Source organism: Trachurus trachurus, assembly GCF_905171665.1.
Source record: "Trachurus trachurus genome assembly, chromosome: 12".
Lineage (NCBI taxonomy): Eukaryota > Metazoa > Chordata > Actinopteri > Carangiformes > Carangidae > Trachurus > Trachurus trachurus.
Genome location: NC_139908.1, coordinates 9,779,763 through 9,806,455, shown reverse-complemented (window position 1 = coordinate 9,806,455; position 26,693 = coordinate 9,779,763). Strand labels below are relative to the sequence as shown.

General features: G+C 41.0%; 3 protein-coding genes across 3 annotated transcripts in view; all 3 read right to left on the bottom strand.

Moving 5' to 3' along the window:
* LOC310995080 (carboxyl-terminal PDZ ligand of neuronal nitric oxide synthase protein) overlaps nt 1–11,194 on the bottom strand; it is a gene marked incomplete at its 3' end in the record, with an annotated part of 62,760 nt that extends 51,566 nt beyond the window's left edge. Inside the window, exons 1-2 of the mRNA XM_083984009.1 lie at nt 10,858–11,194; nt 9,275–9,346 (exon numbers count right to left, since the gene is read on the bottom strand). Of these exons, the coding sequence (XP_083840135.1) occupies nt 9,275–9,346; nt 10,858–10,962 (177 nt within the window). The 5' untranslated portion in view covers nt 10,963–11,194. The remainder of the gene's footprint in view (nt 1–9,274; nt 9,347–10,857) is intronic.
* Nucleotides 11,195–13,199: 2,005 nt separating this feature from the next.
* cacfd1 (calcium channel flower domain containing 1) lies at nt 13,200–19,161 on the bottom strand. The gene is made up of 5 exons (XM_083983456.1): nt 18,519–19,161; nt 16,704–16,776; nt 16,310–16,435; nt 16,024–16,131; nt 13,200–15,536 (listed from the first exon to the last, which is right to left on the bottom strand). The coding sequence occupies exons 1-5, from the start codon at nt 18,625–18,627 to the stop codon at nt 15,446–15,448; spliced, it is 507 nt and encodes a 168-aa protein (XP_083839582.1). The 5' UTR covers nt 18,628–19,161; the 3' UTR covers nt 13,200–15,445.
* A 1,181-nt stretch (nt 19,162–20,342) lies between these two features.
* On the bottom strand, nt 20,343–23,481 carry ptcd2 (pentatricopeptide repeat domain 2; the record flags this gene model as incomplete). The annotated part of the gene is made up of 10 exons (XM_083983202.1): nt 20,343–20,825; nt 21,029–21,142; nt 21,234–21,308; nt 21,405–21,518; nt 21,634–21,725; nt 21,813–21,891; nt 21,989–22,106; nt 22,302–22,431; nt 22,509–22,601; nt 23,352–23,481. The coding sequence occupies 10 exons, from the start codon at nt 23,479–23,481 to the stop codon at nt 20,604–20,606; spliced, it is 1,167 nt and encodes a 388-aa protein (XP_083839328.1). The 3' UTR covers nt 20,343–20,603.
* Nucleotides 23,482–26,693: the final 3,212 nt, after the last annotated feature.

Genomic DNA, 26,693 nt, shown 5'->3' with positions numbered 1-26,693 from the left:
GTCTCTGTATGGGGAATAAGGCCTTGACAGGGTGGAAGGGGTTCAAGTTCATATTGTGCTCAATGAACAGATGTAGGCCTATTATGTTTAAAAAAACAATAAAAATTTAAGAAAGGAAAAAAAACATCATGTACAACTGGACAGTGTGTTTGTGTTATTTCACATTATAAAGCACAAACTGATCTGATTTCAGCCTGCAGTCGTCTGTGCAGACACAAGGACATAAAGAACATCCTGATGCAAATGAGCTCATGTGGCTGCAGAGGTACAGGTGCAGGTATACACACCCATGACACACACACACACACACACACAAATGTGATCCGCCCTGTTGAATCATACACACACACCACACCACACATACACAAGCAAGCACACACGTCCAGTCCCTGCTCTGTTGACTTAAGCAGTGTTTGTACTTGAGATTAGCTACAGCAGGCTTTGCAGCAGGCAGTAGCACTGGTGGCAGGCAGACGGTTAGAAATTAGAGTTTGGGGCTATGAGCTCCACAGGGACGTTTACATTGTAATGGAACTGTAAGCTTGGACTTGCTGACATATTGCAATACCATCCAAACAGAGTAGAAAATAACACTGCCTTTATATAACCGGGTTGAAAATAAAAACTAATCCCGTTTTTCTGACATTTGATTTTTTTTTTTAAGATCTTTGAATCTGGAAATGCTACAACCCACATGCTCTATGTTCATTTATCTGATGGATACAGAAAACCATTATAAAAGGCACAGTTAGCCTAACTTTGCGTGCTGCTGAGGCTGCAGAGAGCGGGGCGGCGGTCGGGGGGAAGTGTGTGAGAGAGGAAAAAAAATGTGGCCCCGGGCTATACAGCAGGATTGAGTTCACGTCTTTAGAAAATGTCTGTTCCTTAGGATGGGGGGTGGGTGGGGTTGCTTTGGGTGAAACGTGGTGGAGGTCAGTGTACACAAGACCTGACTAATTGTGATGCTGAAAGACCTGCTACAGCCTGAGGGCAGGTGATGAAAGCACAAGCCTGCGTGTGCTGTGCTTGTGTTGTATACGTGCGGCACGATGCTGGTGGTGGAGGCGGGGGCCGCTCGCCACCTGTCCGTCCATCCATGTGAGTAAAGGCCTGCTGTCCCCTCAGTGTATTTATCCACAAAGACAGACGGGGACTCAAGGGTAAAACAGGGCTGTCACTTTTTTTTCTTTTTTCCCCCCCTTTCCTCTCAAAAACATCATTTTAACTTTAGGAAAATAAATAAATAAATAAATATCCAAACTGTTTGGACATTTTCACTTCCAGAATTTACAGTGTGGAGTTATTTCCCTTGTGTTCAAGCAGAGGACAATCTAAAAAAAAATTCACTACCAGCTTAATGTGTTGCTGCTCTATTGATTTATCAGTAAACTAACCTAATGAATAAAAATGCAGGAGGAAACTAGAGATCAAGGCTGCGCTGAGTGTTTTTGGCTGTTTGGAAAATCACAAATAATCAGAGGACGAGGTGCCATTTTCTATCACAACAATAAATCTGCTACAGCTTTTTGGCGACGTCTGTGTGAGGTCGAAAGTAAAGACCTGAAACGAGTGAAGCAACAATGGACATAGGCTATATGTTTACACGGAAACCATCTGAACAGAAAATAGTGTTTTTGGGGGGAAATCCGTGTGCATATGGTGACGCAAAAGTTTGTGGAATCTGACATGTTTGGTGATATTTTCCTGTACTGACGCATGCAGATCCGAGCAAACATTTGCGTTTTTACCCTTTAGATGGGAATGTGACGGTGGAGTGTTTTTAAGATTTCACTTTTTTGCGTTCTTAAGCCCCAAAAACGCCGTCGCCGTCTAAACGGAAGGCACATGCGATAAAATATTTTGTCGTTTTCACCCGCGTGCGTTGTCGTGTAAACAGGGCCTCAGTCTCAGGACTCTTGAAGGCATCAAGACTTGAAGCAAGGTTACATATGACATTGTACCACACAAGTGTTTAAAATGGGAAAGTGTTTAAAATGGGAAAACCCAATTAATTACCGCAGTCACTGGATTTGCTTGCATGTTTTTCATGGCTGCTTCCACTGTGCTAAATTCTGAGCCACAAATTTGTGTTGTTGACCAACAGCAAAAATTAATGGAGCTGATCTTTAAGACGATGTAGAGCCAGAGTCTTTATAATTGTAGAAGCTTTTGCACCTCATTAGCTGTGTTGCACCTTTCACTTTCAGTTAACATCTGCTGTCGGACTCGGAGACTCCACAAATGATCACTTGCAAACTGTCGGTCCACATGCTCGTTAGTTTGGAGAGCTTTTATTCTTTCCATAAGAAAACTCCTTGTTGAATGAAATAAGTTACAATCCTGAGAGAAAATCCAAGGATGAGTCTGTAATTTTCAACACTGATCGTGGACTGGAATTTTATTTTGCGATGACTGTTTATCCAGGCCCCCTGAGAGAAAACCAGGGGGTCCCATTTTTCTTGATGAACAAAGGGTAACTGGACTCTTTCAAAGCAGAGATCTCATCTAATCCAGTACACATATAGGTCACGCACTGTGCTCTTGTACATCTGCCATTAAGCTAGCATGAATACAAAGTGAAAACAATGGCCCCTATTATGTGTCATGCCTCCCTAAATACAGCACATACCCGCATTCACACTCACTGGGTTAGAGCAACACGGGACCAACCGCCCCCCACCCTGCTATAGATCCCACCCCCTCCTCCTCCTCCTCCCATGGAGTTAAGCTGTGCTCTGATTTCTCCTGGTTTTCTGGGACATGATGCTGGTGTGTGTCATTGTTTTGCAAAAACATGATACTCTGATATTTAAAGGGATACGCCAACATTAATTTTTTTACATGTCTTGCCTCACTCCCGAGTCCATGACAAGCAGATAGACACAATCCTTTCGGCTGTGCGTGCAGTAACGAGGGAGAGCCCGTATCGCCCGTAATTAGCTTAGCTCAAACGCTGGAAGTGTATCGGTAGTGTTAGCCTGCCTCCACCTAAAGTCATCAGAGACACTCTTCAGCAACTCTAAATGGACCGATCTTCGTCTCAGAGCTGACAAAACTCTCCGGTAAGGCATCTTGAGCGGTCAAATGCCGGTAACGGGACGAGATCGGTCAAAATGGAGGGTTCAAGCAAAGACGGTTTATTTTGGTTCAAGCTAGCTACATCGAGGGTAGGTTAGCTTCCTATTTCAAAGTAAAAGCACTTCTGTATGTAAAGGGCAACGGGTGTTTTATTTTGTGAAAGTAACCGGAAGTGCGTTGGTCACAACGGCTAGCTTGAGTAGCGCTGAATTCGTCCGAACAGCTGGTATTTAGACAAATTAACGACACACTGCTGATCTAAACAGCTACTTTCTCGTCTAAAAATGTTTGAAGTGGTGATAAAGTGATATATTTACAGAGTTAAGAGCTAAAACGATATCAGCTTCCGACTGCTGATTTCGGCTCAGGTAGGAGGCAGGCTAACACTACCGATACACTTCCAGCGTTTGAGCTAAGCTAATTACGGGCGATACGGCTCTATCTCCCTTGTTACTGCACGCACAGTCGAAAGGATGGTGTCTATCTGCTTGTCATCGACTCGGGAGTGAGGCAAGACACGAAAAAAAAATGTTGGTGTATCACTTTAAGAATTGTTTGTGTTGGGTTCTGACTCCTGGTCGGTCATGCATGGTTGTGCTGTGTTGTGTTTAGTCTAACTTTGGTTGGTTCAAGGCTGAGAGTGAAGCGCCTCCTCTCTGCATGACACACATGCACAGTCATGCTGCAGGTGATGTTATCACTAATCTGTGTGTTGTGTGTTGTGTGTGGTGCAGCCTTCAGGCCTGGCTGCGCATTTATCTTAGAAAACAAGTCTGACCGTAGAGAATGAAGTGGAAACAGAAGAAGGAACAACAAATCTGGACGTTCCTCTGTTTCTCTGGTAAAAAGGCTGTTGCCAAATCAGCCGACTGCCACCACAGTGTCGTATGAATGAGTGACAGGTGGCCACACGAGTAGGAAGAGGAGAAACAAGATGGTTAATAACGAACACACATGCTCTGCAGCACTGGTGTCTAATCGTGCTCTGTGATTTGGCAGCTTTTTTTTTGGGGGGGGGGGGGGGGGGGGGGGGGGGGGGGTTTGTTGACGGATGTGATGCCAACATGGTTTCTGTGCCAGAATCTTCTTACTTTAAAAGTTGGAGAGCACTGCGACCCAAAAGCACACAAAGTAAAACTAAAGTAATGTAGAAAATGTTCTGTTGCACTCTCTGATGTGCCGATTATTTCACTACATCGCTCTCAACAGCCAAACATCTGCTCCTGACTTAGTCACAGCGGTTCAGTGAGCTCTCAGAAGGCCGACACAGACTCAACGGGCCAAACGCTGAAATGATAGGAACTGAAGAACATAAGGTTTCGCTGCCGCTCTCGCACGGCAGACAAGAGATCTCCTCCTCACGAGATGTTCCAGACAGACAGGAGGACAAATGCGGAGAGAAAGCAGCAATGTAATAATTTCCAGGGGGAGACTCCTGGCACTCGGAAGGAGGAGGCTGCATCCTGACGGACATGTGAGGGGAACTTAAAATCCCATTAGAGCCAATCAAAATTCAAAGGGAGGCATGCATCGCCTGCCCTCAGCCTAAAAATCTATTCCTGTCAACACCGAGTAGATAGCCAGAGATGGGCTAAATCGAGACAGTCTATTTTGGTAGGAGGAGAGTGAGGGGATGGAAAGAAAACAGCGGTGGAGGGGGAGATGGAGGAGGGGGGAGGTTGGAAATGCGAGAGAGGGATGACAGGAACACATACGGAGGTGAGGAGGAGAGAATAGCCTTCAACTTGTTTCCTTTTGTAGCAAGACAGCGGCCCCCTGTAAACAGTGCGTGTTTGTTTCCCGAGGAAATTCCAGCGTATAGACACGTCCCCTTTCTTCCCGAGGCAGTGAGCTGTGGATGACTACACCGAATCTCCCCATGTGGACGCAGCAACACCAGCCTCCCACATTCAGCTTCGTTAATCGATCGAGGAGACTGTTAAAATGCAAGAGGTCTCCCTATTATGAAGTGCTGGAGCTCACACACACACACACACACACACACATACTACACACTACACACACATTCATACAATGCACTTGCACACTGCTGGGGTTAGTTTCTATGCCACTGGTCAAACTGAATGAGACAAATTCTTATAAACCAACACAGTAGGACCAGTCAGCCATAATGGAGGAAGGTTTAACAAAAAACTAGTCTGAAAAGATCCACAGGATACAAAATTGTGTCTTTTTTTGTGTCTCACTGTGGGAATGGCAGGTGCGTGTGTGTGTCTGTTAGTCAAACGGCCGACTTGACTCAACCAGCGCAGCTCCTTTTGCTCTGCCAAACCCAGATTTACTGTTTGCTCACAGATGATCGGGCTGTGTTGTCTGCTCGCCCTCTCCTCTCCTCTCCTCTCTCCCCCCGTTTTCTCACATCGACTGAGACTAAAGAGATTAAGCCGAGGGAGATGAAACGACCACGGCTCTGCCAGCCACCACGCAACCCCTCTCAATTCCAGGACTTCCTCCCACTGCAGTCTCTCTCTCTCCCGCTGCCATCAGTTCCTTCCCCGCTCTCTTTAATCACTCCCAACTCCACAGAGTCTCTCTCTGCGCGCAGTCCCATCGGCTGAAGGCTCCCGCTTTTTAAATTAAAAGACAAAGCTTTTGCCTTTGTGAGAAGAAGAGATGAGAGGGGGGAAGTCAGGAAGGCCAGTCAATATTCATCTACACAAAGCTAATTACATTTGACTTGGCAGCTGCTTCTAAACACGAGCGCTTGCCCTCTAAAACGCTCATGAGTTTGCATTCACACAGCGTGGCACAGTGTGAGACGCTTTGCCCCCCCCCCCCCCCCAAAAAAAAAAACAGAAGCATTGGCACAAAAATACAGTCTTTCTTTACCTTCCTATGTGATTAAAGCCAGGGGCAGCGAATGCATCAGCAATTGCACATCAATTAAAAACGAGAGCATGTAGCTGCTGGAGGAACAAACATCCTCTAATTGTGCCAGTTCATCACACTTTGTGGTTTCGCAGCCTGAGTCTTGGTCTGATACGAGCAGTAGCTTAATGTCAGCGGCTATTGGGTAGCAGCCTGTCGACAGACATTATAACACTTCACTGACTTGACTTTTGCTACTGTTACACGATATTCTAGCAAGGAACAGATGAATATTTTAATGGGATTTTGGTTCAGATATAAAGTGAGAAAAAAATAAATAAAGTTTCCCTGCTTTTGTTCCCATCTCAACTAAGAAGTGTTAAAAAGTAAGAGTTTATCTTTATTATTCGTTATTCATTCACTTTCTTTCCCAGCGTTTAATGAAAGGATCAATACCACTCTGATTGAATGACTGAACTGTTTAATGTGGAGATAGGCTACATCTAATGGCTCACTTAGCACAAAGCATAAGGAAACAGAGAGCCCGACTCTGTACAAGGTTAAAAAAAAGGAAGTCCATCCAACATCACATCACATCTAAAGCAAATGTTGGACTCATGCCATTCACCCTCCGCACTGTTTACTCACCTCATGGAGCTAATATACAGACGTCAGCTGTGAGCTAACGTAGCAACCATATCTGCGGGAGTGTGTTATGTTTATGTGCTGGAAAACACATTTATAAGATAAGCGGTTAAAATGCAGCTTCTGGTTCATGAAGGAATTATACTACTGTTAAGGCAACTAGTTTTAAAGGAGAATTACAGCCATTTTTGACCCCTAAATTGTTTTTCCTGATGGTCACCCAGTGTTGGGGGGAGCAAAAAACGCAACTAAAATTGATGCAGGCAAACCGGAGTTACACCATGGCTACCCGGCACTCGGGATAGCGACAACGCTAACCCATGGGGGCAATTCTTACAACCACAACAAACACTCAAAAACAATCATGACTCAAATCCATATGAGACACCACTGAACTCATATAGTGTACAGTATAAAAATTATAAACTTTGTGTTTTTGCATGTTCACTCACCTCAGATAGCCTAACTCTGAAACATCCTGGAAAGACATTATGGGAGACCGGGGACAGTTGCAACACTTTTTGCATTTGGCTCTGTTACTCAGAGACGGATTGGATTAGACAAACCAAATTTGTATACAATAAACTTACATTTGTCTGTTAATAGTCAACACAATTTAAATTTGATTACAGAATCCACATTCGTCACAATTTGCATTTGAGTGTAAGGAGTCAGATGTTGCAACGTTTCAGACGTTTCAGAGTTAGGCTATCTGAGGTGAGTGATTACATGCAAAAACACAAAGTTTATACCATATACCATTTTAAGAAAGTAACTGAATAAATGCCATATAAAAATTACGAGTTAATTATTTTTTTCCGATATCTTGCAATTGCTACTCGTGTCCACTGGGGTCACCGTTGAGCAAAAGTTAGACACTCACAGCTAGCAGCAAGTAGGGTATGACTGAATTAACTACTACAGTCATTCATGGGTCAGAGTAAAAATAACAGAAGACTATCAATAGTAACAGCTCTATAGTCACTGTCAGCACGGATTATATTAAACATACATGACAAATTAATAAATCAAAGGTTTCTTTTTTAAGATTGGTGTTTCCTTGCAGCCAGCCCCTCCTGTTTACATTAGTCAGCGGGGGCTCAGTGGGGAAGCAGCCGCATCCTGCTTCATTCATTAGCCCCCCTCCAAAAAAACAAAGATATTCTATACAATGGGTTTGAGAGTTGCAACTTTAATACGCAAAACCATTCATTATTGATTCGAAGCTTTCTTTGGACCTCAAGGGAGCTTAACATACAGAGATACACAAACACATGCATCTACATGAGCGCGCACACTCATAAATAAACACCAATAAGCACTGTGTGGATTTTTAAAAAGCAATAGCACATAAATAAATACTGGTAAAGGGATCACGATTTGATGTAAAAACATCTAGGTCAACAAGGTTTTTTTTTCTCAGAGAGATAATTTTTTCCCCTGAGGCAATAAAAAGCATCTTCTCTGCATGTCTATACCTGCTCCTGCTTTAATACCCGGCCTCCGCCTACACTGGATCACCCTGATGATTGTGTTTACTTTAGCAACTTTTATCAATTTGTCATTTTGGGAATCGCTATCGGCACACACAGATACAGTCACACACACACACACACTGTCTGGCTCTGCTCTATAGACCTACTTTTGTAGATGGATTTAGTTAGCCTAAAATATCTCCAACACTGGAGTTCCTCTGGTTTTTAAAACACACACACACACACACACACACACACACACACACACACACACACACACACACACACACACACACACACACACACACAGCACCACACTAAAAGCAACACCGCAGTCACCTACAAACCCACTCTGCAACACTACAGAGGCCAAAACAAATAAAGTAGGAGAGCAAGAGAGAGAAAGAGAAAAGCCTGCGGAGGCGGAGGATTCCCCCCCAAAATGGTGAAAAAGTTTTTGAATGTTGTGCTTCAAAACTCCTGCATTTTTCAGAGGATAAATGCACATTATGGCTTTTTAGTGTCTCTAAAAATGAAATCACACATTTCCTCTCCGCATATCCACTGAGCCATGGGATAAGAGCCTTGTCATGTCTGAACCGAGCAAGTCTAGTGAGTCACACTTGGATTACAGAACCACCCTGGCTGTCTGATACGGCTCTGTGTTAGCTTCTGGAGGAGGAAAACACTGGCCTGCTGGGACAATGGGAGGGAAAAATGATTACAGGATCCCCTTAGTAACACTACTGATATAGCTTTATGGAAAAAAACAACTCATACACATACACATACACACGAGGCCTAACTATGACATGCATAACAATGAGAAAACTAAAAAAAAAAAAGGTACAGCTAATACACAATCAGGTCAGACTGAGTTTCATGACGGGCAGCAACAGCACAGGCTGTGCCCTTCAACTCTCACTGGTGTATTAAAGAAAGGGCAGTGTGCTATTCAAGAAAGAAAGCCACACAATCCACCTCTACCTTATTACTTTTCTTTTCACTGATACAAAATTTCGTCCCTGGCATCGTTCGCCCACGTCAGAAGTCCTGATCTGTTTGTCCAGCCTCTTGCGTGCGTCACCACCACAGTCTCAAAACAAATCACATCTGACAGCGGCACACTCTTTGTATTGTGTACGATGATTACTGTGTTATTGTAAAGATAGTTTCGGTCTGGGGAGCAATCACTGCTGGACTAACGGATGAATGTGTGTGTGTGTGAGTGTGAGTTTTCATCTTACCCTGATTCTCCTCATGGCAGCCACGATCTCCATCCGGCTGTTGGGCCTGGGCACGTCCAGACTCCCCACGTACTGTGGTAAACAATCAGGAAAACACAAGATTGTTGATTGTTCAAAAACACACACAGCAGCTGCATAATTAATCCTCCAATAACCACACACACATATATTACACACATATGACACACTCAGTCAGTGGTGTCATGAATCAAATCAATCACTCCTGCTCACATCCCTCAGCTATACTCTCACTTAGCTCTGTGACAGATTTTCTGTGCCACCGAGGCTCCATTTGCATTCAATAAAGGGGCCACTGGGTAAACAGCGGCTCCCAGGGACCACCGGGAGTCCTTGAATGAGGCTGCAGCAAAACCGAGCCATCATTTATAATACTACGACATGTGTGTGGACCGAATTATACAAAGAGGAAACAGACAAGACAAACTGAACTAACTGCAAACATGAATTAAGGCAACCATCATGTGTCTTGATGGATGGATGTGCGTTGTTTACATGGATGTGTGGAGACTCTTACACCTGTTTTCCTTTTGTTGAGTTGTGTTCTGTCTGTGTGTGTTTTCATGAAATCCAGTGTATTTAAGAAACATATCAGAATCAAAATCATATTGCCCCTTCAGGGGAAAATTCATTTTTGGACTCAGCTGGTGCACTTCACTGTCTCCATGGCACAAATACAAGATTCAAAACCTACTAAAAATACACTTTAACTTGCTCATGTTCAGCAGCCAACAACAAGAAAGACTGATGATACTGCAAAACCCTGTGACCCCCTGAGACATTCTTTAAAAGCTTTATTGATGTAGGAATGAATGGATTTTTATAAACGTATATGAGAAAGGCCATTAAACTGAGATGAACCTGCTGCTTTAATGAGCAGCAAGTCTTATGAGATAGATACAAGCAGCTTTGTGACTGAACTTTGGACCAGTGAACACTCCCTCTCTCCCAGTTACACTTTCTGTTTCCTTATTATAATAAAAAAAGAAGCCTGAACATGACTAATGGAATTAATTAGGTTACATACACACTGATGCCTGTGAACCGAAGCTGAAACTATTTAGTCCAATGACCGAAAGTTGATTAGCAAAAATATCTGCCTAATGTGTCACTTTTCTGAGCTGTTTAATGAGAATAAAGTGATGAAAACTCTCCTCACAGCCTGTGAATAAGGTCACTAAAAACTTAATAGTGTCTTAGCTGCTTCTCTCAGAGGTGAATAATTCAATGAGTGAGTGAAACCTGCAGATACACTCAGCTCACTTCACTTTTCAGCACCAAAATGTGGACGTGTGAATAATTGCTCAATGATTAAGCCATAGATTACATGTAAATGTTGCTTTTTATAGCTGTGTTGCAGCTAAACTTTGTGTGTGTGCCTATGTGTGTGTGTTTGAGGACCAGCAGGCCATGTGTTCAAACTTCATGGAGCCCAGCTGAAAGGCTCCAGTGCACCTGCCACAACAACACAATAAAACAGCGCAGCTCTGAATGGACAACTGGAAAACTGTTAGGAAAAAAGAAAAAGAAAAAAATCAGGAGGGAAACTCTTTCTCCTCACTCACCTTGGCTTGGAAATGAATCCCGTGCTGATAAGCCTCCTCGTTGTGCAGCGGGACCCTCGAGTCCGCCACATCGTCCACCAGGTTGTACCTGTTCCTGGCGGGCATCGCGAGCTCCAACTAAAAAAAAACCAACAACAAAAAACAAAAACAGATCCCGACGCTGTGAAAACACTTGTTCAACAAGTAAACAGGTGACCGTCGACCGGGCCATAAACGCTGCTACAGCTCCAGTCCCATGTGTGTGCGCCGCGCGGCTCCTCCGCTGAGTTCCCTGTGGACGCGCAGCCCATTGTTGTTGCCTGGAGCTTCAAAAGGTCCCGTCCTCAAGAGGGACAGATCTGAGCCCCCAACCCCTCCCTCACTCCCTCCTCCACCTCCACTACAACCTCCACCCCTCCTCAATACACGTCCCCGGATCTGTTCTCCTCAGACAGGCGGCTCGTAAAACACGCAGCGCCGTGGAGAGGAGAGGAGAGGACGCTGATCCCGGATCCACAAGGAAGGAGAGGGAGAGAAAGGGGAGAGGAGGGGGGAGACCCAACAGCAGCAGCAGCAGCGGTGTATATCTGCGCCAGGTGATGTTGTTGCCTCCTCGCTCCTCGCTGTGGGTGCTTTTTTTTTTTTTTTTTTTTAATCCAGTCCTGTTGATGGCAACGCTGCACCCGTCTCTCCCTCTCTTCTCCCCCCCTCCACAAAGCACAAAGCAAGTCCCTCATTGGAGCAAAAGTTCCCAGGCATGATGCAACCCCGGGGCTGGGAGGGAGGGAAGCCAACACACAAGTTCGTCCTCCCCTCCGGAGATGAAAACCTGACACACGTATTCCAGGGAGGTGGAGGTAGAGGTGGATTATCAGTGAGGAGGAGGGGAATACGACAGGAAAACAGATAGCGGACAAATTAACTTAACTTTAGTGCCTTTACATTTGCTTTTTGTCTTTGTTAATGATCTGCATTAAAATAATAATAGTTAAGTGGTATTATATTACATTGATGACTCTCGATTTGTTATTGAAACAGTAATTAAACCTCTGTTTAAACACATGAATACTCGTGTCATGTAACATTTATCAGAGTTTAACAAGTTATTTTTCTCCCATTCAGGCTACATCATCTCTTATTGCCTTGTTGTGCAGTGGTTCTACTGTAAACCACGAGCCAGGGGCTGTTTTCTTCACCAGATCAAATATCTCTTATGATGTATTTCTTTTTGTTCTGTGGAGTTTTTTCCACCACACTATGTAATAAGTCTCTTAGTGGATGGCAAGAGTTCAGTTTTATTTTTTTTGTTTTTACCTGCACGATAAAAGAAATGGATTTGATGCATCTCTGTTCAGGCAATAACTGGCTGCTTTCTGGTGATAAAGTGGAAACGACTTTGATTCCCATGATGCTCGGTACATTTCTCAAGACATACAGTATTATTAAAATAATACAATGGCGCCCTCTGTTGGTTGCTTTCTCTAACATTACTGCAGCTGAAAAAGCCAAAGCTGTTTCAAGATGTGTTTTTAGATTAATAAAGTCTTTGTCTATACCTGAATGATCTTGCACTTTAAAGGCAACACACACACTTAAATTAGACTAATCCCTCAAAACAAATGATTTAATATCTGTTAATGTGACTAAAGGGCAGCCAAGTGCAACAATTACATACCTCTCTACACTCAAGGGGCAAGATAAAGAGATTGAGGAATAATAGGTGAGGGATAATAGTGACATAATAGATTTAATTAAACTGTGAGAGGTGTGTGTTATTAATTTGATTCTACTGTTTGTCTAGTCTTCTCTCAGCCCATAATATACAGCTCCACGGCAGCATCACATGCTGGAGAAGAAAGCAAATAAACAAGATGTTCTAATATTTGAATCCTCAGGGATTTTTTTTCTTTTACCTGCAACAATTTTTCAAGTGGCATTTGTGACACAAACACTGTCTCATGTTCAGAGGAAAAGACCTAAAGGAGCTGCTCTGAAGTAGCTTCATCACAATTACAATCACTGTGGGTCACAGTGGGTCGGATGGCAACAAGCTGCATTCATCAAATTTAAAAAGAGGTCAACGCTTTGATGTGCAACCTTTCAAAGTGAAACTAAGCAGCAAGCAAATCAGTGCCCAAATTATTGTTAAAATGGGATTTGATCATTATTTGTGCAGAGTTTGACACTGGCAGGATTTTGTCATTCATCTGTTCATCACCTTTAAATCATACAGGAAGTAAAGTGTGATCCTATTAGAAACCTCACGTGTGTTTTTGTCCGGAAGCAGCTCAAACATTTGTAAATTGCACTTAAAAAGCCACCAACACAAAAGGTCGTAGTAGCAAGTTTGTTTAATTCACCAATTCATAACAGGATCAGGATTCACATCATGACACACATTGTACACATATCCCTTACAGCAGAGGACACACTCAACACCTGCACACGCAGAAGCGGTCGATTCATGAGATTTGGACGCGTATCACTGCAATAAAATAAAAGATAGAAGGATGGATAGATAGATAGATAGATAGATGGATGGATAGCTTTGGACAAGGACAGCTGTGTAGTGTGAGACTGTGGCATATTGCTGGTGTGTGTGCGTGGATTGTTTGTGTAGTGAGCACTGGTTGTGAACCTTTTCCACTGGCTCTGGTGGTGTAGAAGTAATTTCATAGACTCATGCTAATGCTAGTTGACATATATTTCTGATCTATGCATACACTACTTCATTAATTAACTGTATCTTGAGCGCTGTGCATCGATTTTTACGTGTGATACCTGAGAGGTGGTGGTAATGTGTGAATAATCCACCGACAGCTGTAAGAGGTACGTGTAAGTAGTTATTCCCAAAGCATCCTCATTTTACCGACGACACAACAGAGGCAAGGCAAGGCAACAAAACAACACAAACACAAACCGTAGACACGCAGACCCACTGCATACCTCATTTCAGTGAAAAAAAAGGCAAAGCTGTGGCTCTGACGACTGTGTGGGATACAGACCAATTAGTCCCTGAATCAAGACACTTCCCCTCATTAAAACTGAATGGGTTTTGGTGGAGTAATGTACTAATTAAAGATCATCACAAACAGAAAATATTCAGTAACTGATATTTAAAAAAAAAAAAAGGTAGAGCAAATAAAGTATGAGCACATTCCAGGTTTTCAGTACATAACGTCCCACAAAATCTGCAGCCACGACTCGGCTGCCGGCTGCTCGGACAGGAGGAACCGTACGTAAACAAGCGGACTCATGCACTGAAAGCTTTGACTGAAATTCCCCCCCTTTTTTTTATCCATTGCTACGAAAAAGTTTAGTGCTTTTCTGGAGCTTTAACTTGAGCTTAAAACAAACAAAACGTATCAAAGCGTAAAATCAACCCAAAAGCCATTCGTTTTCTTTATCTTTGAGTAACGGATACATTCCTCCGGGGTTAAAAAACATCCCTAATGCCCCTGTATGTTTGTGAATGCGTTCAAGGCTGCAGTTCAGAGTTGCATGTGCAGACACAGTGGGTGAAATACCCCGACACCAAAAACACACATTTCTTACTTCAGATTTGTCATCTGGATGATGCACCTCAGGCACAAAGGGTGGAGATTTCACAAAGATCTTTCGGGAAGCTCGGTACGTCTTTTTAGATGAAAGTAAAATTCAAAGCTCAGAGTGGGTGTGACTGAGACTCGCAATAATTAAACTCTGAGGAAAATTAAAATGAAATCAGCCAATGCTATATGATTTTGTGATATACACAGCCTCATAAAGCCATAAAATTAAATTGTCGCTTCTCAGCGTTGTACACAAGATTCTTCTTTCCTATTATCACAAATATTATCCGTATCAGGGAAACATCCATGCAGGGAAACATTTACTTAAGGTAGCACTTCAGTTATTTACATTTGTGTGTTGTTCTAACGGCTTCTCTGTTACCTCGACTGAAAACTTGACATATTTGCTCCTCTATTAGGTTGTTCCCACTGGAGGAGCAGTTCAGGGAACCATGAACCTGAACAGTGCGTTTCAACCAGAAGACCCTGAATTAATCTGGTAAATTTAGCCCCTGTACCTTGACTTGTCTCAACCCGCTGCACTCTCTAAGTCAGGCAACTCTGAATCACAGCCTCAAACACTCAGAGACCTGAAGTCACCTATATACATTTTACAATCAATCACTTTAATTTCCATTCAGTTTTCCTGAAAGGCTCCTGGGCTACAAAATATGTACCGGTACCTCACATTTTCTGGCAAAAAAAGGGTTTACAACCAACAGTAACTAAGGGAAAACAAATAATAAATACGACCCATAAGAAGAATCAAAAACAAAAAGGAAACAACAACACTTTAAATCATATCAAGGAGAGGCTGCATTTACACACCAGGTATCAAATGATGGACTGAATCCAACATCGATCTGTCTGGATACTCTTAGGTCAGGAATTCAGCAACTTTAGGTAAATAAATAAACTCAGTACCATTGTTGTGTAGTGATGGAGATGATGGTGAGGGAGGGATTGTGGAGGAAGAGGTAGGATGGATGGAGCTGAAGAAAAGAGAGCAGGAGGAGGAAGAGAAGGAGGAGGAGGAGGGGTGTGGGTGGGCAGAGGCCTCACTCCGGAGCGCCGTTTGTCGTTCCTGCCACCCTCTCTTCGTCGCCCTGTTTCTGGTGCTGCAGTCTGGCATAAGTCACTGCATCTCCCCTGAGAGAGAGAGAAAGAGAGGGAGAGAGAGGGAGACAGGATGCAAGAGAAGGATGGTAATAAAAAGTAATGAGGAGGGAGAGGTGAACAGAAACAAAGAAAAAGCAGGTGTAAACAGGAGAGGACGACAATGTTAATTGCAAGGTTATTACAGGGCCGACCTTGTCAAAAGTTAATTTGCATGAATTAAAAGGTTCATTAGAATTGTTAGAAGTTCTATGCGTTGAATAAAAATCTTATTAACTGATTATAATGTGGCACACTGCATTTAATATGGGAGCCTGTTATAATAAATCATTTTAGAGGAGTGTTTTATGAGCGAGACATCGGGAGATAAGAGTAATTACAAAATTAATAATTAAAAAGCACTCACATTGACATTGAAAATAAATTATATGAAATAGCTGATGCTTTCTTTCTGTTGCTTTTTAAATGCTTTGAAATAGGTCATTACATTTTTGACTGACTGCAAAACCAAACGTCTTACTTTTTGCCTAAAGATGCAAGGCCGTACAGAACTCCTGTAGCAAAGGCGATGGCATTCCCAAACAAGGTTGTAAAGGAGAAACTCAAGAGTACAGGAAACAGAGCCATCCTGGAAATTAGCAACCGAAGGGGCGGCCGGGAGGAGACAAAAACAGAAAAGTCAGAAAATCATATGGGGGAGAGGGAGGGGGGACATGCTGTAGATAACACAAATCCACATTCTGTGTAATTCAAATGTTTCATTTAGTCCAGTGACATAAACAAGTACAATGCACCATTGTCCTCACCCACAGTAGAAGAGGGCTTTCTGCCAGGGTTTGAGTTTGTCTGCACGGGCGGCTATTGCATTAGCAAACTCTATGAACTGGCAACAGAACGGGACTTCGCATAGGAACAACACGAAGGCAGTCAACCTTGAGAGAGGAGGAGAGGACACACACAGCAGAGACTCATCCTGTGCACTTCAATCTCTACTACTTGTGTTGTGTATACCCGTGCCTGAAATAATGGAGCAGTCGGTTAGAGAGGAACCACTATGTCATAACTCAAGGTAACAACAACTCGGGCTGTAGCGCTGCTGCTTGGGGTTTTACTGTCAAAGACACAGCAAGAAAGTTTGCAAAATGTCTCCTACTGTCTTGTTCTACATTAATGTAAAGTGTAACAGTGTTTAAAACTTACACCATCCAGACCCCGGCAGCGATGTTTAAAGGGTTCACAGTGACACAGTTCCACACTCCAGAGACGGCACAGGCTGCATGACATAACAAAAGACAAAACAAAGAAGGGTGTTATTAAGAATATATTGTAAGGATATTAGATTTGATATGGTATATTGAGTTAAATCGCTTTGAAAATCATGATAACTACAAAAATGTGGCATATGTTTGGTCAGTTATTGCCTGTACAATATAGGGTAAATAATACATGACAATCAGCTATGCTTAACATCTCTGTAGCATGTACTGTATATAAATCCAAATGTCACATTAAAGACACAGAACAAAACAACAGAATCCTGCACTCAGATCTAGATTTAAAAGCTATTATGAAACATGCCTGGCCTGAAAATTAATTAGCCATATCAAATCTCAAACACTAATTAGCGCTGTATCAAAATCAAAGCAGGCTACATTTTCCACGTACAAGATAATTTGTTTCAGACTGATTCCTCTAGTGATAATTCTGCATAATTCTGAGAATTTATCAAATTTGCCAAGACTACGACTTGTGCTGACAATGTTTATTACTTATTTCTCTGGAGATCTTTGCATCCAGCAGCATGTGCATATACTGCAATATGAGCTGAGCTGCTGCAGGTGCATTCATTAAAAAAGCACCCGTTAATTGGTGAGAAAACCACTTGCGGTGTGTTTATGGGTTGTGTAAAAATTATGTAAATGTTCCACATGAGGACATTTTTAGTGGGCGAAATCACACCTTGTAGAAGCCTGTAATTAACACATCAGCAGTAAATCAACCAGTGGTGTCAGTCGTGGGGTTATAAAGAAAAAAACAATCTGTCAGTTGTTATCACAACATGTTTATGGCTAATTTTAAGTATAAAAACACAAATAAGCACATAAATGAAAATGATGAAAATGACCAGTTACATTCATTTGCCAATTGTTTCTTGATTATTGTGTTGACTGTTGACTCTAACATGATGGAATAATGAGAAATGTCCACAATACTGGTCTAATGTTGATATTCAGTATCAGAGAGAGGATGCCTTTCTGTGCCAGTGTCAGATTGAAAGTCCAGAGTAAGAATAGAGGGTAAATAAATAAGAGACAAGCCCACGGTGTCACGAACAGTGGAAGAACTACACAGCATATCCTGCTTCTTTAGACCATCCAGCCTCCTTAATAATACAGAGCCCATTGAATATGCAGGTGGCCCGGCTGGTTAACGTGATACCGGCGCTGTGACTCTGGTGTCACTGTGAAGGAGACAGGGATAAAGGGAAGCAGAGGGAGGGAGGGAGGGAGAGAGGGGGGCTGCAATGCTGTTGGAAAACTGCAAAGCCAGCACTTAAATCACTTCTGTTGGACGCTCAACTCCAGAGGAAATGAGTCAGAGCACCTGCTGTGGACGAGGTGTGTTCATATCACATAGTTAAATTTGGAAATAACAAGTTGTTCTGGCATGACCAGGCCAGGCAGACAGTCAGGCGGTGCCCAGCAGTAGCTGCTGCTGCTGTTGCAGCTGCTGCAGTGATGGGGACAATGGGCTGTGACAAAGCTTTTGTCTAGCTTAGCTGAGCATATGACCTGAAGTGAAAACAAACAACAGCATGTTTTGCAAAGTCTAATCTCATCTGTGCTCTCTGACCCATATCTTAACAGAGTGCACACAAACAATATCAAATATGTTGACAATCGTATAGATTAACCAGCACGAACTGGCACTCGGTGGGTTGTATTCATTAGACATGTATGTGCATCATCATTATTATTATTTCACTCATCAAAATGACAACGAGAAATGACTTACATACTCCTCCCAATACCCCCGCTATTTTGCAGAGCCATCGGTACCACCATGTCATGCCATCATCCTCCGGGGTGGCTTTGGTGGCCGCTGCAGCCTCCTCGGAGCTCATTGTGCTTTTCTACGTTAGCTACGTTAAAGCTAAAGCCAGTATTTACAGATGTCAGTGTGAGACCACCTAACAATAGCTAAGTTGTACGTTAGCCTATAGTCTCAACAACAAACTAACGGCTAACTTGCTTATTACGACACCGCAATAGCACCTTTTGTGGTAATACCAGAGCTTATTTCAAGTATTTATTTTTAGCTATCTATTTTTACGTCTATCCCCGCTGGGACCGAGCTGCCTGATGTTCAACCAACGGCTTTTTCAGACGGCTTTCCCCGTCAGTCAGCGCCAGCTAACCGGCTAGCTGATGCTAACCAGCACCGCCACCAGCTGCCGCTAGGAGCCGATATCACCCCAGCATCCAGCCGCTTAAACTCTTCAAACAGTCTACTAAATAAATAGACCGAAAAAAAAAATAATATCCTCAACTTGTTCCCTGCTGATTTTACAACTATACGCTTTCCCGGTTTGCGGTTTGTTTGGGTCCACGTAGCCGCTCCGTTGTTCTTCTCCTCCTCCTCCTCGGTTGCTCAGCAGATGTCACAGCGGCGGCGGTGCATTGTGGGAGGGATTTCATCTGCGTCACGGTTTGTTTACATCTGGTTCGGATCTGCAGATGTGTAGCTACACTCAATTTGATAAGAAACTAAATTCCCAGTTTAGCTTGATTAATTTGTTAATTATTTTATCCATATTTTAGATACACAAATCAAAATTTTCAGGCAAGAAGCCAATTTTTTGGGGACTGTCTGCTAAACAATGATCTCCTATGTGATAATGTGTGAAAATAAAAAACATAAATTGTCAAAACATATACTTTGTAAGTTTTTTTTTTGTTATTCTCTGTCTTTGTCTTGTGGTCACCCTTATGATTGTATGTTTGTGTATTAATCTCTGTATACATTTATCTTTCGTCTGTATACTCCTGTGTTGTTGTCAATAAAGCAGGGGGGGGAAAAAATCTGCATGTGTGTCTGAGAGGGGTTGCTGTGAATATTTAATTGACTACACACATTTTGTGCTTATCACAGTTCACAGATTAAAGCCTCCCAGCTGGTGTTGTGCTGATTTTTTATATGTTCAAATCAATGCAAATTGTGACTTAAGCCTCAGTATAAATTATGTGCCTGTATGCATACCATTACATGGGTCGATAAGCGACAACTCACAAAATCATATAACAGGCTCAAGTTGTCTGACAACACCCACCACTGTCCTGAAAGTAGGAAGTGAGAAGTTACATTTTATCCACGTAGCTGAATATTACATGTCTTTGCTTGTTTTGTATGGCACATACACAGAAGAAATATATAAAATCCTATACAATACATAATAACACAACTTTTATGTTTTGTTCTGTACCATACAAATCTGACTAAAGTATTTGTTTCAGTCAGGAAACTGGTGCAACTTGATAAAAGAGTTCTCTAAGAGGGACATGGGATACCCTTGTTTCCTCTAGAGGAGTGTTTGGTGATTCTGAAAATACCCCCAGGGCTGTTCTGAGTGCTTCTTGAAAGTACTTCTAGTCTTTTCAAACATCACTATGTTTTTTTTAAAGGATGCTTTTTTACTCTGTGACTCCAATGCGAGAGAGACAAAACTGGTGGCTGCTGATACTTTGCAAATTGCATGAATGAAATATCAAAACAGCCATGGGAACTGAATGGGTAGAAAACATTAAAGAGAGCAAAGAAATGTAATTGTCACACGCATCCAATGACTCTTTAATTACTCATTCACACTTTTATATACAACACATTCTTCCCAAACCACTCAAGTTATCGTTACAATGAAATTAAATACCTGTTAGACAGTTTTTTAAATTACTGAATTCCTGCTGCACAAACTCGTGAACTTCATGAAGTGTTGCATAGCAAGTCCATACTGCAGGGGAGGACGTGTCTAGAGGTAGATAATCCTGACAGTCAATCTGTGCGTGCTAAAGCAACCAGCTCCTTCCCTTAAGGCAGGATTCCTCATTCTGACAGCAGAGTGGACTGTAGCGGCCTCAGAGTCCGGCGGCTGACCCTCCTCTCCTCCAGTATTGGCGCTGGTTTCCTCTTCCCGGTGGGTGTGTGACACAGCATGCCGTCGACGGTCTGCTGAGTCACCTGACCGGCTTGTTCAAGCTGAGTCACTATCTGCTCCACTTCCATCATGTGCGGTCCGTCCTCACTCCGCAAGCGCAGCAAATCCACCTGTGAAAGAGGTCAATGGGAGACCACTCTTTAACAGCAATTTACATAAAGCCTTGAATTAGTGCTCATTATGCTTCAGATCAACAAACTGAGTAAAGGTACATTAGATTTTACATTGTTTTGTTCAAAGAATAAACTTCAATAAACTGCATTGAACTAATAGCATTCATATGAGTAACATCTGTGCCAGATGTTTGACTCACCACTTCCTGTGAAAAGTCAAGCTTCTTCACAAAGAAAGGTCTTTTTGGCAACACGGCTGCAGAGAGGGTGGAAATAGCTTCTCTCACTGCTCCTGACTTGGCTTGTATTACAACCTGAAATCACATTAAAGGAGAAAATATTAATAAATGAAGACCAAGAGCAAAAATAAGTAATGTTTTATATAGTTACGTGATGCACACTTACTTTCAAATTTTGACACAATCTGCTGTCTGTATTCATAATTTGTGAATACAATGACTTTGCTTTTGCAGTGTCACTCTGAAACAAGAAAGACAGAGAAAGACAGATTGTTGATGACAATGAGATACTCTCCACATAGTTTTAATTAAGAGTAAAGAAAAAAATATAACTAACCTGCCTAAGTGCTAATGCTGCCGCAAAGCAGTACGCATGTCTGGGGATGAAGTGCCCTTTCGACTGTCCCTCCTCTATCAGGGCAAGACAGTTCCTGTAGGAGTCTGTTGTGTTCTGACAAAACATAAAACATAAAACAGGAAATCAGATCACATCGAAACACCTGGTACATCCTCAGACATAAACTCTTCTTTAACTAAAATTGTAGATTTAATCATTTGACTCTTACCATCTTATAGCAGGTGCCAGCTGCCAGTGTATGAGTGTCTTTGTTGAACATTACACCTTGGTTCCTCATCGTTCTCAGTAACTCCAGAGCATCTGCAACAATCAACACATGGAACATTATAAACACGTGATAATAATTTTAGAAAACGAAGATGCTCGAAAGTTAAATCTGTCACTTGCCTTGATAACAGCCTTTTGTGAACAACATGTCTATGGCAATGTTAAAGGACGTTGCATCATTGAAAAATCCCTTCATTCTCTGTTTAAACAAATAAGAGTAAATGTCATTATTCATATATATATATTCAACACATTTCGTCAATGGCTAGAGTAGTGGCATGTCTTTTTTTTTTTACCGTATCTGTTACTGTAGCAGCAGCCATGTCCTCCAGACCCAGCTCATAGCACAGTCTCATGAAGAGAGGACCAAATTTAAACTCTCCATATGCCAAGTTTCGGTTCTCTGCATGATACCTGGTGAGTGCAAATCGAAGATTTAAGAATACACATTCACAGATTATATACAGAATTAAGATACTTGATACATTGAAGGCATTTTTTGCAATTTTGTATAATCCAATCTATTGATTCTAAAGTGTGTGGAAGTCAAATGGTCTTGCACAGATTCACAGATGTGTCACACATAACTGTCAATAAAAGGTGTCATACTTGTAGATGGCATCTCTGGCTATCACCATGTCATCTGCAGACTGGCACAGGTGAAGGAGAAGCTTCAGTTCATCTCTCAGTATCAGCTCATTCCTCTGTAGCTTATCGTTGAATAGTTCAATATAGTTCCCTGCAAAAATGGATAAAATGTTAACATTTGTGTATTTTGGATAAACACCTATGTGCATGTGACAAGAGTTACTTCACCTTTCGACCCACTGATGAGGTGAGCCACGGCCAGCTTCCTTTGCTGAAAGTCTTGAAGTTTGATAACATCCTCGGACAACAGATGTCTCTTAGCTGCAGAGACAACAGATTTTCAGATGCAAGTACTTATAAAAATGCATCTGTTGTAAGGCTGCCGGCTGCAACCATCAATTTACTTTATTATTCAATTAATAGAGATAGTAAACATGTCCATTAGTCTCTGAATCCCAAGTCAACATGCCTTAATGTTAAATCCCTGCAAGTACTGACCAGAAAAAATGAACATCTAAATCTAAAGTGAGTCTCCAGACTGAGATAAATGATTTACCATTTATTAAATGTCTTGCCAATCAAATATTTGTGGTCAGCTGATTGTGGGTGAATCCACTTATCATTTCAGCACTGACTGCAGCAGTGATTGGTGTCTGATAACTAGGGGAACTAACAGGTGGTAAAAATGGGAGTAAAGCTGTAAATGAGTAAAGCCACTTTTCTCCTAAGACTTCTAGGCTTGATCACAGCATAACTTGATGGCTTAATTATTTAGCTAGGTACCTGAAATGTATCAGCATGTAGCCATTACAATCTCTGCAAGTAAATACCCAGGTAGAACTAGTTTTGGGGGTATTTGTCTACAAGGTAAGAACTGTTGGAGCAACTTACAACCAGGGGGTCATTATAACATCAATACAGTTTTAATGTAACGTTCAAATACCCTTGTAAACATGTGGGTCAGTTACAAGCTGCTAACATAGCTTCTTCTCTCTGCCTGTAAAGCAGACCGTTTTAACGGACACCTGTGTTTCAGACAAAATGCAATTTAAGGAGTTTTGCTTGTCTTACCTCCCGTACAGCTTTCAATCCAACCTGGCTGTATAACACTTAAAAAAGCTCCTTTACATGGATCACGTAGTAACGACCGACAACATTTGCCAAATCTCCCCAGCGCCATAGTGCCCACTGACTGTACCATCGCGATGAAAACAAAGGGGGATGATTTTGAACACGGTGAAGAGGTTTAAAAAGCGAAATACTGCCCTGGATAATCAACTATGGTTACAAAACAATTAAAAATACATTTTAATCTTACGATGTATTTAATTTGTGCAAAATATATTAGAACTGTCCATTTTTAAATGTGTGATGCGCAGTTTGCAGTTGGTACGATCCAACATGGCGGCCACTAGTGAACCGGCGCAGAAGTTCAACAAGTTTTTACTGAAATTGTAAACTTGGAAGAACTAACAACACCTGTTAAAAAATGGGAATTCCTTAAATATAAAATACGACAATTTTCCATTTCATTCAGTAAAAAAATTAAAAAAGAATTAGAGAAAAAGGAACTAGACATTATCAAACAATTAAATGTTTACTGCAATAAACTCAACCCTACTGAAGACGATAAACAGAAAATACTAATTCTTCAACCTAAATTGGATGAAATGTATATTCAAAGAGCGCAAGGGGCTTTCATTAGATCGAGAGCTAAATGGATAGAGGAGGGGGAAAAAAATTCAGCATATTTTTGTGGTCTTGAAAAATGGAGACAAAAGAAAAATAGCATCAGTTCCTTGATAGTAAATGATATAGAAATCACAGAACCAAAATTAATCTCCTCAGAAATCCTCAAATTCTATAAACAGCTTTATAGCTCTAAATTCTCGAATGAAGACTGCCATACATTCTTAAAGGATATAGAAAAATATATTCCCAAAGTTGAAGATATCTTTAAACAAACATGTGATAGTCAAATAACAATTACTGAACTGGACAAGGTAATTGGCCGCCTGTCTCTTAACAAGGCACCAGGTTCGGACGGACTCACAGGAGACTTTTATAGACATTTCTGGGAAGATATTAAAAAACTACTGCATCAAGTATTCCTTGAAATATTTGAAACTTGTATACTTCCACCCACAATGAGTCATGGGCTAATCATCTCAATTCCTAAACCTGGCAAGGACCCCAGATTCATAGAAAACAGAAGGCCTATTACTCTTAGAAATTCTGATTATAAATTACTCACGTACATCTTCACTACTCGTCTTCAGACAGGAATCTCAGAGCTTATTGCAGAAACACAGTCTGGTTTCTTAAAGGGAAGATCAATCCACAATAATATACGGCTGGTAATGGACATTATTGAATATAGAAATCAAATAGAACATGATGGTTTTCTTCTCTTTTTAGATTTCTATAAAGCGTTCGATTCCGTAGAGCACCCATTTATCTTCCAAGTTCTTGAACATTTAGGTTTCGGAGTCAAATTTAGGAATTTAGTTAATGGATTATATCAGAATATCAACAGCTGTGTCATGCTACCTTGTGGAGCCACCCCCAGTTTTAATGTTAATGTGGGAATTCCACAAGGTTGTCCCATTTCACCATATTTGTTTATATTAGTCACAGAAATGTTAGCAATTTACATTAAAAATTGTACTGAAATTAAAAATTTAAATGTCTTAGGTACCGATATTGTCATCAGCCAACTTGCGGATGACACAACGATATTTGTACAAGACAGACACCAAATTCCAATAACAATAGAAAAAATAAAAAAATTCTCCAAAGCTTCAGGGTTAACATTGAACTTAAATAAATGTGAACTATTTGCAATTCATGATACAACTCTAAAAGACATCTGTAACATCCCAATCAAATCAGAAATTAAATACCTCGGAGTACACCTTACAAAAGACCAAAAACAAAGTCAATACTTGAATGTAGAAAAAAAAATAAAAGAAAGTAAAGCCAAGTTAAATTTATGGCTCCAAAGAGACCTCTCAATACTTGGCCGAATTTACCTTACCAAGATGGAATGTCTATCAAGATGCATTTACCCAGCCTACTCTAATGCCATTTCAAATAAATTAATCAAGTCTATTAACCAAATTAATCTGAATTTTATTTGGAGGAACAAGCCACACTATATGAAAAAAAGTAATATGGTTAAAGAAATTAAAGATGGTGGTTTAAAAGTTATTGATTTTGATTGCCTCAATGGAACCTTAAAAATCAATTGGTTGAAATCTTGGATCAAACATAGCAACTCATTTTGGTACTGTGTTCCCAATTCCCTGTTCAATAAGATCGGAGGTTTAAAATGTCTTCTCATGGCAGACTTTAACATCAATAAATTGCCTATATCATTGTCAGAGTTTCATAAACAAATTCTATTATATTGGAAAATGTTATATGTGCATAATTTTTCACCCCACACTACTATGCTTTGGAATAATAGATATGTTTTATACCGAAATAAATCATTATTCTATCAGGAATGGTATGAGAGGAATATATGGTCTGTGGTTGACTTAATGGATACCAATGGTAATCTCCTAGATTATCAACAATTTTGCACTAAACATAAATTCAACCCATCCAAAACAGACTTTATTAAATTACAAAAAGCACTTCCTCATGGATTTGTATTTCTAACAAAAAATATATTGGCCCACCAACCTATAATACCACAACTGGGCCCATTGTCAGTACAGGGGATTTTAATCCTAGACAAAAAATGTAACAATCATTTTATAAGGAACTGCCTCACGGAAACACTGTTCCCCGGCAGACAAAACAAAAATAATATCCTACATAAATTTGATAATAAATCAATCGATAAACTAAGAACAATGTACCTAAAATTTCCTATACCCCCCAAAACGAAAGAAACACACTTTAAAATTATGAACAACATTTATCCTTCTAAAGAATTACTTAGACTACGCTTTAATATCGATGACAATTTATGCACATTTTGTGAAAATGACATTGAAACCACGGACCATATCTTCTTCTCATGTGATATAATACAAACCTTCTGGATTGACATCCACAATTGGATCAAACAAAAAATAGTATTATTTCCAGCTGCTATCTCTCGTGATGATGTCACTTTCGGTATGATCTTACAAAACAAATATGATGAACTCTGTTGCAATTTAATTCTCTGTCTAGCTAAATTTTTCATCCACAAGAACAGAGTTATGAAGTCATCCCCAAAATGTATTGTCTTCATGAATGAATTTAAATTGTACATGAAATCACTAAAACTTGTAACAGAAATAAAGGCACAAAAACTATATGATAATTTAAAGAATTTTCCCACTGAAATGAATAACTAAAATTGATTTGAATCCCCCTTATGAAATCAATGTTTATTCTATTTTATATTTAATTTAT

Bases quoted from the DNA above. Each gene is read 5' to 3' on its own strand.
- cacfd1 (XM_083983456.1), bottom strand. From the start codon at position 18,627: ATGAGCTCCGAGGAGGCTGCAGCGGCCACCAAAGCCACCCCGGAGGAT. The intron at 16,777-18,518 runs GTAAGTCATTTC...TATGTCATGCAG, and splicing joins GGGGGTATTGGGAGGAGTAT to CCTGTGCCGTCTCTGGAGTG. The intron at 15,537-16,023 runs GTAAGACGTTTG...TCTCTCTCTCAG, and splicing joins CTTGCATCTTTAGGCAAAAA to GGGAGATGCAGTGACTTATG.